Below are 14,648 nucleotides of genomic sequence, written 5' to 3' on the forward strand. Positions count from 1 at the left end.
AGCACATTGAAGGTGATCATTAGCTGATTGCTTGTGACATTGTTTTTATCCGTTCGCATTGGGTTGTATGATTATCAGCTTCTCACTCTCATCTGTTTTGTGCGCCTTTCTGCTCATCTGCCAAAATTTGTCTGTTTGCTTCGCTCACATTATTTATTTGAAACTTTCTAGCATTCTTTCTACAAGATTCTCTGATCTTCTTACCTAATTTCTCAATGTTATGTGAATGCTCATTTACCAATATTCAATGTTATTGTTGTAGCCACCTGGGGTGGCCACTGCCCAACACAAAATGGAAGATTGCAAGGAATGCAGGGAAAATGGACATGTTGTAAAGCAAGCAGCTTGCAAAGCACTTGTATATTGGGATGGCTGCAGAAACCAGTTTTGACTGCTGCAGAAACCAGACAGCACTGTGAAATAAAACCAGTTAACATACTAATGAGGCGATACCGGGCGATCCCCAGATACAATGGAAACAAGTTAAACACAGATCGATACATTGAATGGGAGGCCAGACTTTCGGCGCCAGAGAAGCCCAAAACAATAAGTCCCAAGAACCGCCCCAGTGACCGAGGAACTGCCCCATGATTGGGGGGTTCAAACATATCGATTGGGAAGAGACCCAATCGATTCCAAGCAGGTAAGGGAGTCCGCCCAAAGGGGTGCGGATCCCCTGGGACCTATAAATGGGGCCGGTTTAGCTCACTGGGCTAAATCGCTGGCTTTTAAAGCAGACCAAGCAGGCCAGCAGCACGGTTCGATTCGCGTACCAGCCTCCCCGGACAGGCGCCGGAATGTGGCGACTAGGGGCTTTTCACAGTAACTTCATTGAAGCCTACTCGTGACAATAAACGATTTTCATTTCATTTTTTAATTTTCAAAGACAGGTCCCACACATGGTTCAGTCTTCTGATCCAACCTTCGGACAGCAGCCGCCAACAAGTAGGTGCCTCACAATGATCGCTACCAGAGATAGGCACTCCTGACCCCTTTTTAATTGATACCAACCTGAAGTCTGCAGACCAGAGCAGAGCAAGAGGCCTTGTTCCCTGACCCAGCAGTTCCTTCGAGATAAGTATTAGTTATTTAGCGGTAGGAATAAGTTTAATCCTTTTAGCGTGTGCATGGGTAGTTATTATAATTGTATTATAATAAACTCAGTTGTTTGGACTTACTAATTGGTGTATGGTTTTATTGCTTTGAACTTCACCTTGAAGCTTGTGGCGGTATCTTAACGGCACCTGGCGACACCAGAGCTTAGAACAGAAACAGAGCCAAATTGAGTGTTCAGCACACTCACCCAGAACGACCAACATTGTTTCCTGAGTTATCTACTAAAATTGGCTTTCACAACCACAACTCCTTCCTCATCAACTGGTCCTGATTTCCACCCTTCATGTTGCTGATTCACTCATGATTCTGGATATCGCCAAAGATATTAAGCATCCCTCAAACATCTACCATCACTGCTTCTACACTCAAGCTATGCACCACCATGTGGCGGCTCTCAGCCTCTATTTTAAACAGCACTAACTTGCCTACTTCCAGAGTTGACCTGGTCCAAAGTTCGATGATTATGCTTCATCTTTTCTGATGCTTCTAACAATATATGATTTTCTTCCTCTCAGGTGTCAAGGTTCACAAGGGTTGTCAATGCTTAGATACCAACTTCCATCCGGATCCTTCTTCCCCTTCAATAATCCATCACTTCTTCCGATCCTACCCTTCTCCTGTTTTTATTAGTCCCTCAGACTCAAAACGATCTAATCTTGCTTATGCCCCCAACTCAAGAATTTTGAGCTCTGAAAGATGTGGAGTTCTTCTTCTATTGCTTTCACCCCTGCGCTCACTTCTTCAGCCAGGAGTCTCTCCCTGCACAGCAGACCTCTTCTCCCATCTTCAGAATTCTCGTTTCATGTGGACACTTCCTTCTGTTCTCTTTCCGTTTCTAGAGCTTTTTATTGGGAACAGCCAGCAAATTACATCAGCCAGCTCAATTTCTGTGCTCCCCTCACTTTAACCTACTCCCTCTGAACTTGCAGCACTTACTTCACTCTGGTTCAACACTGACATTGTGGATGAATCTGCCGACAAAGGTGATGCTATTGTTGTTTGGGGAACCTGGTGGAGGCTTACGGCCAACCCGCTGACACCTCTTCCTATCTCCCTCTGAACCATTTCCCCAATTCTGAATATCAAGCATCAAGCTCTCGTTTCCTGGACCATCACTAGCCTCACCTCCTCTGGAGATATTCCCTTCATGGTCACTCATCTCACAGTGGCCCAACCCCTCACAGATGCTTCTATCTCCCTCCCAAACTTCAAGTGTTACATTTACACTTACATGGGAAGTGTAATGGGAATTGGGGGATGTTAGGAGTGACTAAAAGGTGGACTGGTGGGAAAGATCTCTTTGGAATGCTGAAAGGGGAGGGAGCCAAAGGTTCTGGGTAAGAGTCCCACTTGCGAATCTGATGGCCATGGAAGGTACGGTCATCGTAATGTAGCCAACAGATTGATTAACAATCTGCAAATCCTTACAATACACCCAAGGCAGGTGGCAAGAGCAGGAGAGTCTCCCAGTCAGCCAGAACCTGCAAAAGGCAACTGCAAACCACTGAAGTACCTTTCCAAACATAAACATGGACCAGTACATGGGGGTCCATGCTCACCAAGAGCGAGGGCAAGCTATGCCTGCCTTTTTGTGGGATACATTGAATACCATGTTCCAGTTCTAGTCAGGCGCCCTCCTTCACCATTCCAATACATTGACATGTGTTACTGTCATTTTCTGCCCTTGTCACGTACTGGAAAATGCAATTAACATTGCTTTATATTTCCACCCTTCAGTCACCTTCAAGTGGCCGATCTCTGACTGTTTGTAGTTATCTCGACTACATTTTCTCCCACCCTGCTTCCTGTAAGGACTCTAATCCATTCTGCCAATTTCTCTATCTTGTTGCATTTATTCTGGCAATGCTAATTCCATATCAGCTCTTCCAGCTGGTCTTACATTCCCTCGCCAAAGGATCTTCTCCCATCATGAATGTCCCATTTGCCGAACTTCTGCTCTCACCCCTTCCAGAGCCATGTTGGGGTCCTCTTCGCCTCACATTCCAGCCCCAAGCTCCATTCAACAGATCATCTTCTGCCATTTCTGCTGCCACCAGCACGGTGCCAACACTAAACACTTCTCACTCCTTCCCCTTTTAGCATTCTGAAGAGATCTTTCTCACTGCGAGATCCTGGTTCACTTCTCAGGTCACTCCCAACATCCCCCAATTCCCATGACACCTTCCATGTTCATGCAAATGTCACATTTGAGGTCCACCATCCAGAGCCCTAAACATTCCCTTCAAGTGATTACTTGCAATTTAGCCTACTGTATTCGCTGCTCACAGTGCTGTCTGCCCTGACAATACTGGGAATATCAAATGCAGACCGGGTGACTGCTTTGCTGAATATTTCATTCAGTCTGCAACAATTTAATTTTCAGCTCCACTCCCACTCTGATTTTTGCCTCCTACACTGTTCCAATGAAGGTCAACTGTCGCTTGAGGAACAGCGCCTTATCTTTGAGTTAGGGACTCAAGGCCTTCTAACCTCACCACTGAGTTCAACCATTTCTCCAGATTCACTGTATCTCCTGACACCGTCGTCTTGAAGACGTCTTTCCACAAGTCCACAAGATGTAGAAAGACAATTAAAGATTAAGCATAGTATGTGGCGTAATAAGATATCTGGTACTACAACTTTGCATGAGCGAAAAATAAACTCTTTGCATTTGCGCCCTCAAGAAATGCAGCCCTTATTAAAAGCAATGGGTGGGTTTAAAAGGGGGAAAAGTTGAACAAACTGTATGTACTATGTTCATTTTATGCTATGTTAATGTGTTTCAGTGTATTTGGAATGAAATACATTTTAAATTAAAATCCAAAGTATGGAGCAAGTTTGCAGTCAACACATTCCTGTGTCAGCAATAGATAAAGGCACTGGATGAAGGTAGGCTACCTGCGAGGTGATGCAATGTGTAACAGGAAAAATGGTAGCTGGGGGTAGGGGGAAATGAGGGTTTGGCAGTGCAGAGTCTTAAGGCTGATATCAGGACAGACTCAGTAAGACTAGGCAATTAAACTTTATTTTATTTAAATTTCAGGCATTCCTGCCCATGTTCTCACGACAGTGAAAAATTCACTGTCCAAGGAATGCTTACGTACAAACATTCACACAAGGTGCTACTTTTGATAGGCACTCAGTCAGATGGACAGCCAACAATATAACTGCAGAATGCCAGCTGAAAACAGTTCTTGAGTCTGGTCCCGCGCAAATCTTTTGGAGCCAGCTCCCAATTTACAACTTTCACAGGCTGAAAGTGTCTGGTCTGGGTTTCAGGGGTGGGGTGCGGAAGGGAACAACAGTAGGGAATAAAGTACCTGTGGCAGCAACCTTCTTCATATATAATTCCCATGACAGGCAGATGCGTGAATTTCCAGTATACCACGAGGTGAGTGTTCGGCTCATTCCAGAGAACACAAAGATCATCACAAGGTGCACCAAAGTCATGAAGATAGGATAATGAAATTTCTAAGAAATAGTGGAAAAAATATTATATTATTTAAAAATCATTAAAGTCAATTAGAAATGTCTGGTAATCCCACTGGGATTTTGAATGATATGCTGCTCTAAAAGTGAAAGGAATGTAATACCATGTGTCTTAAACATATTATGTAATATATATTGTTTTAATCAACCCTTAAGATCAAACAGTGCCTGCCCCTTTAAAATGGCAACATCTAACTGTTGTTTTGTAAATATACAATGAGATCAGATTTCAGCATGAAATGCAGAACATTTTCTGTTTTTAAAATATTTCTGCGGAAATCAGAGGTTGAAAGGATTGCAAACTTTTTTTTTAATAATTTTTATTGAAAAATGTTGAATTTATACAACAACAAACCATAATAAAATACCAAAAATAACAATAATAATAGCAATCATAAACATTCGCCCCCACCTCCATTAACAACACAGCATATTAACAACAACGCAAATTAACACAGTATTAAGTTACATAATAGAAACTACAATAAGGAACCCCCCCCGGGTTGCTGCTGCTATTGATCAAGATACCTATCTTTGAGCCAGGTAGTCCAGAAAAGGGTGCCATCATTTATAGAACCCTTGTATTGATCCTCTCAGGACAAATTTGACCCTTTCCAATTTTATAAATCCCGCCATGTCACTGATCCAGGTCTCCACACTTGGGGGCCTCGCATCCTTCCACTGTAGCAAGATCCTTCGTCTGGCTACTAGGGATGCAAAGGCCAGAACACCGGCCTCTTTCGCCTCCTGCACTCCCGGTTCTACCTCAACTCCAAAAATCGTGAGTCCCCACCCTGGTTTGACCCTGGATCCAACCACCCTCGACACCGTCCCCTCCACCCACTTCCAGAATTCTTCCAGTGCTGGGCATGCCCAGAACATATGGGCGTGGTTCGCTGGACTCCCCAAACATCTGGTGCACCTGTCCTCACCCCCAAAGAACCTACTCATCCTAGTCCCGGACATGTGGGCCCGGTGCAGCACCTTAAATTGGATGAGACTAAGCCTCGCACGTGAGGAGGAAGAGTTGACTCTCTCCAAGGCATCCGCCCAAGTCCCGTCCTCTATCTGCTCCCCGAGTTCCTCCTCCCATTTAGCCTTCAGCTCCTCCACTGACGACTCCTCCACCTCCTGCATTACCTTATAGATGTCAGACACCTTCCCCTCTCCAACCCACAACCCCGAAAGCACTCTGTCCATCGTCCCCCACGAGGGCAGCAAAGGGAATCCCTCTACCTGTCACCTAGCAAACGCCTTTACCTGCAAGTATCTGAACATGCTCCCTTGGGGAAGCCCAAATTTATCTTCCAGTTCCCCCAGGCCCGCAAACCTCCCGCCAATAAACAGGTCCCTCAATTTACTGATGCCCACCCTTTGCCACCCCCTAAATCCCCCATCCCTGTTCCCTGGGATGAACCGATGATTGCCACCCAATGGAGCCTCCATCGAGCCCCCTGTTTCCCCCCCTATGCCGTCTCCACTGTCCCCAGATTCTTAGGGTCGCCGCCACCACCAGGCTCGTGGTAAACCTCTTAGGGGAGAGCGGCAACGGTGCCGTTACCATGGCACCCAGGCTCGTACCTCTACATGACGCCATCTCCATTCTTTTCCACGCCGCCCCTCCCCCCGTGATCACCCATTTATGCACCATTGACACATTGGCCGCCCAATAGTACCCCAAAAGGTTGGGCAGCGCCAGCCCGCCTCTATCTCTCCCTCGCTCCAGGAACACCCTCTTCACTCTCGGAATCCCATGTGCCCACACAAAGCTCAAAATACTGCTAGTCACTCTCCTAAAGAAGGCCCTGGGGATAAAGATGGGCAGGCACTGAAAGAGGAACAAGAACCTCGGAAGCACCGTCATTTTGACGGACTGCACCCTCCCCGCCAACGACAATGGCAGCATGTCCCACCTCTTGAACTCCTCCTCCATCTGATCTACAAGTCTGGTGAAATTATGTTTGTGAAGTGTCCCCCAGTCCCTGGCCACCTGCACCCCCAGGTACCTAAAGCTCTCCCCTGCCCGCCTAAGCGGGAGCCTACCAATTCCTTCCTCCTGGTCTCCAGGGTGCACCACAAACACCTCACTCTTGCCTAAATTTAGTTTATAACCTGAAAAGTTCCCAAACTCAGCTAGCAGCTCCATCACCCCCGGCATCCCTCCCACCGGGTCCGCCACATACAGTAACAGGTCATCGGGATACAACGACACCCTATGTTCCTCCCCACCTCGCACTAAACCTCTCCACCTCTCTGAATCCCTCAACGCCATCGCCAGCGGCTTGATTGCCAGTGCAAACAACAAGGGGGACAGGGGGCAACCCTGCCTGGTCCCTCAGTAAAGCCGGAAGTACTCCGACCTCCTTCCATTAGTGGCCACGCACGCCATCGGGGCCTCATATAGCAGCCTCACCCATCTAATAAACCCTTCACCAAATCCAAACCTCCCCAACACCTCCCATAAGTACCCCCCACTCCACTCTATCGAAGGACTTCTCCGCATCCAGCGCCACCACTATCTCTGCCTCCCCCTCAATCGCCGGCATCATGATGACATTCAACAATCTCCACACATTCGTGTTCAGCTGCCTTCCCTTCACAAAACCTGTCTGGTCCTCTTGTACAACCCCTGGCACACAGTCCTCTATCCTGGTGGCCAGGATTTTTGCCAGCACCTTAGCATCCACGTTCAGGAGAGATATGGGCCTGTATGAACCACACTGCTGGGGGTCCTTGTCCCTCTTTAGAATTAACGAGATCAGCGCCCGCGACATCGTCAGGGGCAAAGTCCCCTCTTCCCACGCTTCATTAAGTGTCCGCACCAGCAAGGGGCCCACTAGGTCCACAAACTTTTTATAAAATTCCACCGGGAACCCATCCGGCCCCGGTGCCTTCCCTGACTGCATCTGCCAGATCTCCTTAACTAGCTCCTTCAGCTCAATCGGCGCACCCAACCCCTCCACCTACTCCTCCTGTACCTTCGGGAAAGAAAGCCTGTCGAGGAACCTCTCCATTCCCCTCCTCTCCCCCGTTGGCTCCAACCGGTACAGTGCCCCGTAAAAGTCCTTGAAAACCTCATTCATCTCTACCCCCTTCCGCACCACATTCCCACTCTTGTCTCTCACGCCAGCAATTTCCTTAGCCACATCCCGCTTGCGGAGCTGATGAGCCAGCATCCTACTCTCCTTTTCACCATGTTCATACACTGCCCCTTGTGCCTTCCTCCACTGTGCCTCCGCCGTTCTCGTGGTCAGCAAATTAAATTTAGCCTGCAGGCTGCGCCTCTCCCCCAAAGGTCCCTCCTCTGGTGCCTCTGCGTACCTCCTGTCTACCTCCAGCATCTTTCCCACCAGTCTATCCCTCTCACTCCTCTCCCTGTGTGCCCGGATGGATATCAGCTCCCCACGAATCACTGCCTTCAGGGCTTCCCAGACCACCCCCACCTGAACCTCCCCCGTATCATTCACCTCGAGGTACCCCTCAATACTTGCCCGGACCCTTCTACACACCTCCTCCTCCGCAAACAACCCCACATCCAACCGCCACAACGGGCGCTGGTCCCGCACCTCCCCCATCTCCAACTCTATCCAATGTGGAGCGTGGTCGGAGATTGCAATGGCCGAATACTCGGCCTCCTCCACTCTCTGAATCAGTCCCCTACTCACCACGAAGAAGTCTATCCGAGAGTAGACCCTATGTACGTGGGAGAAGAAAGAGTACACCCGTGCCCTCGGCCTCACAAACCTCCATGGATCCACCCCACTCATCTGGTCCATAAACCCTCTCAGTACCTTGGTCGCCGCAGGCCTCCTACCCATCCTAGAGCTGGACTGATCCAGTGAAGGATCCAACACCGTATTGAAGTCTTCTCTCTCCCCCCCCTAACTTCTGCTGACCCCGGAAACTCCCGCCAATAACCCGACCCCTCCCAAAGTGGGATCATCCCCCAATCTATCCCTCCTCCAGGCACCGCTCCGGTGCGGGGAAGAACCAGTTAAGGCCCCGCCTCCCCCCGTCATCGTCTCCACCCCCCAGCCCCGCAGCGCGGGAAACCAGAGGAAAGCCCGCGCTTTCGCACTGCCCCACCACACCCTTCTGACGCAGCTCCCAAATACGAGCCTCACTCCATACCCCCAACCCGACATAGAATACAACAAACCCCCCAACCCTCTCCGCAAAATACAAAACTCAAACAATGCCCCACCGCAAAAAAAAACAGAACAGAACACCACCCCCATAAATAACCATATCAAAATTGCAAAAGTACAGAAAAAGAAAACACAGCAACAGCAGAATCCAGCAATAAGGTATTACAACCGACCCCGCAACCCCCAATTCAAGTCCAGTTTCTCTGTCTGCACGAAGGCCCACGCCTCCTCCGGGGAATCGAAATAACAATGCCGGTCCGAATAAGTTACCCACAGGCGCGCAGGCTGCAACATTCCGAACTTTATCTTTTTCTTGTAAAGCACCTCTTTCGTCCGATTAAACCCGGACCGCCGCTTAGCCACCTCCGCACTCCAATCCTGGTAGATCCGTACTACCCCATTCTCCCAATTGCTGCTCTTCACCTTCTTGGCCCAGCACAGCACACACTCCCGATCACTGAACCGGTGGAACCTCACCAGCACCGCACGCGGGGGTTCATTCTCCTTAGGCCTCCTGGCCAGTACTCTGTGTGCTCCCTCCAGCTCCAAGGGCAGATGGAAAGACCCGGCCCCCACTAGCGAGTTCAGCATCGTGGCCACGTAGGTTGTCAGGTCCGACCCCTCCAGCCCCTCCGCAAGGCCCAAGATCCGCAGATTTTTCCACCTCATGCGGTGATCAAGCTCCTCGAAGCGGTCCTGCTACTTCTTGTGGAGTGCCTCGTGTCCCTCCACCTTACTCACGAGGATCCCGGCCTCCTCCTCTCGTTCGGTGGCCTGCGTCTGCAACTCCTTGATGGCAGCACCCTGGGTCGTCTGAATCTCCGACAGCCTTTTGTTCGTTTCCTGCAGAGAGCTCAGTACCTCAGCCTTGAAGTCTGCAAAACAGCGCAGGAGAGCAGCTTGTTGCTCCAGGGCCCACTGCTTCCACTCCTCTGGAGCTCCGCCGGCCGCCATCTTGGATTCCTTCCCCCGTTTTTTCTGGGGAGCTGCTGCCGTTTTTTCCCCTTTTCCACTCCGAGTTCGAGTCATGGACTGCAGGGAAAGTCGATCAGCACACCTTCTCCCACCGGGAGACGTCGAAAAATTTCCGTTTTGGGCTCTAAAAAGAGCCGAAAAGTCCGTTTAAAACGGGAGCTCCCAAATTTGCGGCTTCCTACGTCATCGCCGCCACCGGAAGTCAGGATTGCAAACTTTGAGACAAGAAGAGTATGCTGGAGTACAGCTTTTACATAAGCAGCCACCACTGTCTTTTTGAAACAGGACAAAAAGTTGCCAATGAACAGGTGCAAAGACAAAAATTCGGGCTATTTTTAAAAATACACATAAAAATATTAGTTTGCTCTCCTCTGCCAAGTAGATATGCGAAATATGCAAGTTTATGAAGGAGCAACAAACTATTCAATCTTGATAGGGGACAGGGAATAGGAGGAGACATCAGACTGATATCTCGACATACACACATTCCACACTATTTCAGCGAGCGGCATCTCAAACGGCTCTACAGTCATCTAGAAAATGTTTTTAATGTACAAATGCCTCAAAGTCCATACAGAAGGCTTTATCCTCCCTTTTAAGTGAGAAAAAAGTAAAGAAAAAAACAAGCATTGCACAGAATGGTCAGGCATCTTGTAGCCATCTCTAAATATTAGTACAATTTAGTTGGGAGCAAATCAGGAACAGTAATTCTGGCTGATTTCCCCTTCCCTTCCCAAGTCCTTGAAGCCAATTGAATCCATGAGTGCAAAAATTAAGACTTCCACTCCAGCGCAGTGCTAAGGGAATGCTGCGCTGTCTGAGGTGAATGACACATTAAACCAAGGTCCTATCTGCCTCCTCAGTTGGCACTATTTCAAAGAAGAGCATGCATTGTCCACGTGTTCAAGATAATATTTATCCCTCACTCAGCCAACATCACAAAATAAAGATTATTTGATCATTATTATCTTGTTGTTTGTGGGTGCAGTTCACAAATTGGCTGTTGCATTTCCTACATTACAACTGTACCTACATTGCAGAAGTACTTAAATGGCTGACAAAACTTTGAGATGTTTGGTGGTTGTGAAACGTGCTATATAAATGCAAGTCTTTTTTTGTTGTCCATTTGACCTTACTGCTGCATCGGCCGAGATCAGTCTATTCAGCAGAAACTAAAAACTGAGCCTTGGTCTTCTAGACTGTGCACCCTAATGCTTGTCCTGCAACAACAACCAAGATAGGTGTTTGATGGCCAACACAGACAAGGTGGGCTGAAGGACCTGTTTCTGTGCTGTAAAACTCTGTGACTCTAAGATATCAGGGTGGCAATTCTGTCTCCTGACTGCATCACTTAGGAGATTTTCACAAGAAAACAAACTTCTACAAAAAAAATGAAGCTGAGATTGAATTCGGAATGTAACAAACACATTTTTAGTCCTGCATCAGTTACTCTGAATTCATTTCACCTGTGAGAATAGCAAGGAGTGGTGTTGCTAAAGAAGGATTAGAAGGTAAACCGATGCAGCCAAAGATAACAGTTGATAAATTCAATAATCAAAATTGAAAACAAATAAGAGGCTTGTGGGAACAGCAGAACAATGGTTTACAATACAGGTATAGGTGAACAAGTGTCATGCTATAGAGTGATATTTAATACAGATCTTCCAAGATCTTCAAAGATCACATAATTTGTGATCATGCACTTTTTTAACATCTTGTGTCATCACACCAACAAACAGAATGTATATTTGTTACTTTGTGCAGTTGGTCAAATTACACTTCCCCTCCCTGTAAAGTACTTCTCAGATCAAAAGGTGTGCTCTTACAACTCAAGGACACCTAAAAAAAGTCTTGCTTTTCATAAAAAATAATCAGAGGTTCACGGAGGAGCTTTAATCACCACTGCCCTTCCCTCAAGACTTAATCTGCATACATAATAATAATCTTTATTATTGTCACAAGTAGGCTTACATTAACGCCTCAATGAGGTTACTGTGAAAATCCCTTGGTCGCCACACTACAGCACCTGTTCGGGTACACAGAGGGAGAATTCAGAACGTCTAATTCACCCAACAAGCACGTCTTTCGGGACTTGTGGAGGAAACCAGGGCACCCGGAGGAAACCCACGCAAAGGGAGAGCGTGCAGAACCCCACACAGACAATGGTCCTAGTGGGAATCGAACCCAGGACCCTGGTACTGTGAAGCAAAATATAAGTCTTCTTTAATTAAATGTATTACTTTTCCCAGAAAGAACTGTCAATTACATCCTTGACTGGTGAGACTTTGTTTTAATCCTTTAAAACAATACAATTGCAGCTAATTACCTTCTAAGGTTTAACTTCTTTGCCTGTTTTATAAATGTAAATATTGTCACAATCCCCAAGGACTATAGGCTGCTCTCCCCTTTGAGAGAGAACTGGTGATGATTTAAGCCAGGGTCACCACACCTCAGGTGAGTCGCAAGGTTGAGAAGGCAAGCCCTATCCACTCACAACGGTTTCATGTTGTCGTCAACCTTAATTAGGTTTCATCTAATTTAACATACTGTTTCTGATCCGTTACCCGCTAGGATACACATAACTGAGCCTGTCCTTTGTCCAGTGTTTGCTCTCTAAATCAGAAATCTCCACTTCAGAGACTTGGGGCATAATCCGGGCACGATCAAAGAGCATTACCTTTAAAGAGCATTTACCTTCAGCCAACATCACTCATAACAGATTACGTGGACTATTATCACATTGTGAACAAATTAGCTGCCTGTCCTCCATATAACAGTGATCAATCTGGAGTGGAAAACTTTTGGGCTGTCCTGAGGTTGTGAAAGGTGTCATATAAATGCAACTTTTAATATTAAAAGGAGGTTCCTGCCCAGTACTATTATAGAGAAAGCAGAGCACAAGTGTTCATTACGGGTATCTGCACTTAGCTTACCTTCATCACCCACTTATTGTAGAAGGTGATCCCTATGGAGAAGCAGTAATAGAAGAGGACCAGGGTGAGGGTGATCAGGGTTTTCCTCAGGAAGAACAGGATCAGGCCGAGCTGACTCATGGCCCAGCTCCTCTTCCTCTTTCTCTTTCTCCAGTAGCTGCTGTTCGGGTGATTGGCCAAGGACTCCCAGTCCGACCTCCTCAAGGCTCAGCTACAAATCTAGGCTGAGGGAGAGCCACGCAGCCACCTAGCCGGCCTCTGCTCTCCATTGCTGCCAGAGGTCTCTGCCTGTCACTCACTGACGTGGCGTCCCGCCTCGCTCGACGTCATGGCCCCGCCCTCGGCTCCTGACCCCGCCCGCGGCTCCTGACCCCGCCCCCAGCCACCAGGCACCGCCCCCAGATCCAGCCCGGCTCTTAGCCCCGCCCCAGTTCCGCTATGCCCCGCCCTGAGACCACAGGCCACGCCCCTGACCCCATCTCCCCTCCCGGCCCCGCCCTGGTACCTCAGGCCGCGCCCTGGACCCAGCTTCGTCCCGGCCCCGCCCTGATACCTCAGGCCACGCCCCGGCCACAGTTCTATCGTCAACAGACTCCGCCCTCGGAAGCAGCCCCGCCCCCGGTCGGCCTTCGGGCTTGCGCACAGCTCCTCCTTCAACTCTCAACCCAGGCCCTTTTGAACCATATATATGGTTTTTAACCTTCACACAAATGAAGGAATTTTTTTTTGTTCGTTTTTCCTTATTTATTAAGTGATGCACGAACCTATCCCCGGAGATTCGCCATGTTGGTGAGGTCAAATATTGCGCCTGCGCTGAACAGGCAGCAGGCCCAGTAAAGGCAGTTTGCCCCAGTGAATCTACAGCAGGAACAGGCCATTCGGCCCAATTCGTCTTTTCTGCCATTGATGTCAGTTTTTTTCCCACTCATTAGCATGTCCATTCTCCTTCTCATAATCCCTACAGTTTGGGCCATTCAGCCCATCTGGTCTGCACTGACCGTCTGAAAAGCACTCTAGTTCTGGGGTGGACGGTGTGTGTGCTCTTGCCAGCCACACATTTTTGTCAACACGCATGTGGTCAAGCATCACTGGTCTCCCACTACTATGCAATTTTTACATGCGCCTCAAGAGCATACGCCAACTGACACCTGCCATGGCTGGCTGGCGAGTCGAAGTGAGGGAAACAGCAACTTTGCAAGATGCTGTGCAAGGAATGTCTCCCTTTTCAAGTGCACAAAACCTGCACTGGCAGTTGAGGTAGAAGAAAGAACTCACTACTCAGAGTCAGTGGCGCAGAAGGTGTAAGAGCGAGATGGTCGACACACCCAGGGCAGAATCATGATGCTTTAAGACAAATGCAGTCACCTGGAAGAGCCAGGGTATTCAGCAAGCATTATCCACAGTTAATCATGCAATTTCACTGCATGGACATCAGCAATTGTGTAGGAACATCTTGGCGCCTTCCAGAGGTGTTTACTGTAAATAGGAACGGGGAAGAATAGATTTTCCAAGAAGTAGAAATAACTGCATCACTAGGTCAGCCCAAACTCAGATGTTGAAGCTCTCAAACCCAGACAAGATCTCTTGAAAAATCGGAACTTGGAATGTGAAGATCTCCTACCAGAGTGGGAAAACAGACGACTGCATGAAAGAGATGCGACATTGGCATTTTAGGGTTGGCAGATGTTAGATGGATGGCATCTGGGAAAACAGACAGAGGAAAGCATTTGATGGTCTTCTCAGATCGAAGTGAACATAAGAATGGAGACAAAAACATTTCTTTGTAAATATTTTTATTGAGCGTTTTAAAATTTATATACAAATACAAAAAAACCACAAAAAACAAACACCCTTCCCCTTCACAGCGCCAGGTTCCCAGGTTTAATTTCACTGTCTGTGCAGAGTCTGCAGGTTCTCCCTGTGTCTGCGTGGCTTTCCTGCGGGTGCTCTGGTTTCCTCACAAAAGTCCCGAAAGACGTGTTATTAG

At 48.0% G+C, this 14,648-nt stretch overlaps 1 protein-coding gene across 2 annotated transcripts in view; it reads right to left on the reverse strand.

Annotated features, from left to right (window-relative positions):
• slc35c2 (solute carrier family 35 member C2) overlaps nucleotides 1–12,989 on the reverse strand; it is a 64,837-nt gene extending 51,848 nt beyond the window's left edge. The window contains exons 1-2 of one of the 2 annotated variants that reach the window (XM_038802979.1): nucleotides 12,662–12,989; nucleotides 4,437–4,587 (exon numbers count right to left, since the gene is read on the reverse strand). In XM_038802979.1, the coding sequence (XP_038658907.1) occupies nucleotides 4,437–4,587; nucleotides 12,662–12,781 (271 nt within the window). In that variant the 5' untranslated portion in view covers nucleotides 12,782–12,989. The remainder of the gene's footprint in view (nucleotides 1–4,436; nucleotides 4,588–12,661) is intronic. The other variant, XM_038802978.1, reaches the window with a different exon arrangement.
• Nucleotides 12,990–14,648: the final 1,659 nt, after the last annotated feature.

The sequence above is a fragment of the Scyliorhinus canicula genome, chromosome 7, assembly GCF_902713615.1.
Source record: "Scyliorhinus canicula chromosome 7, sScyCan1.1, whole genome shotgun sequence".
Lineage (NCBI taxonomy): Eukaryota > Metazoa > Chordata > Chondrichthyes > Carcharhiniformes > Scyliorhinidae > Scyliorhinus > Scyliorhinus canicula.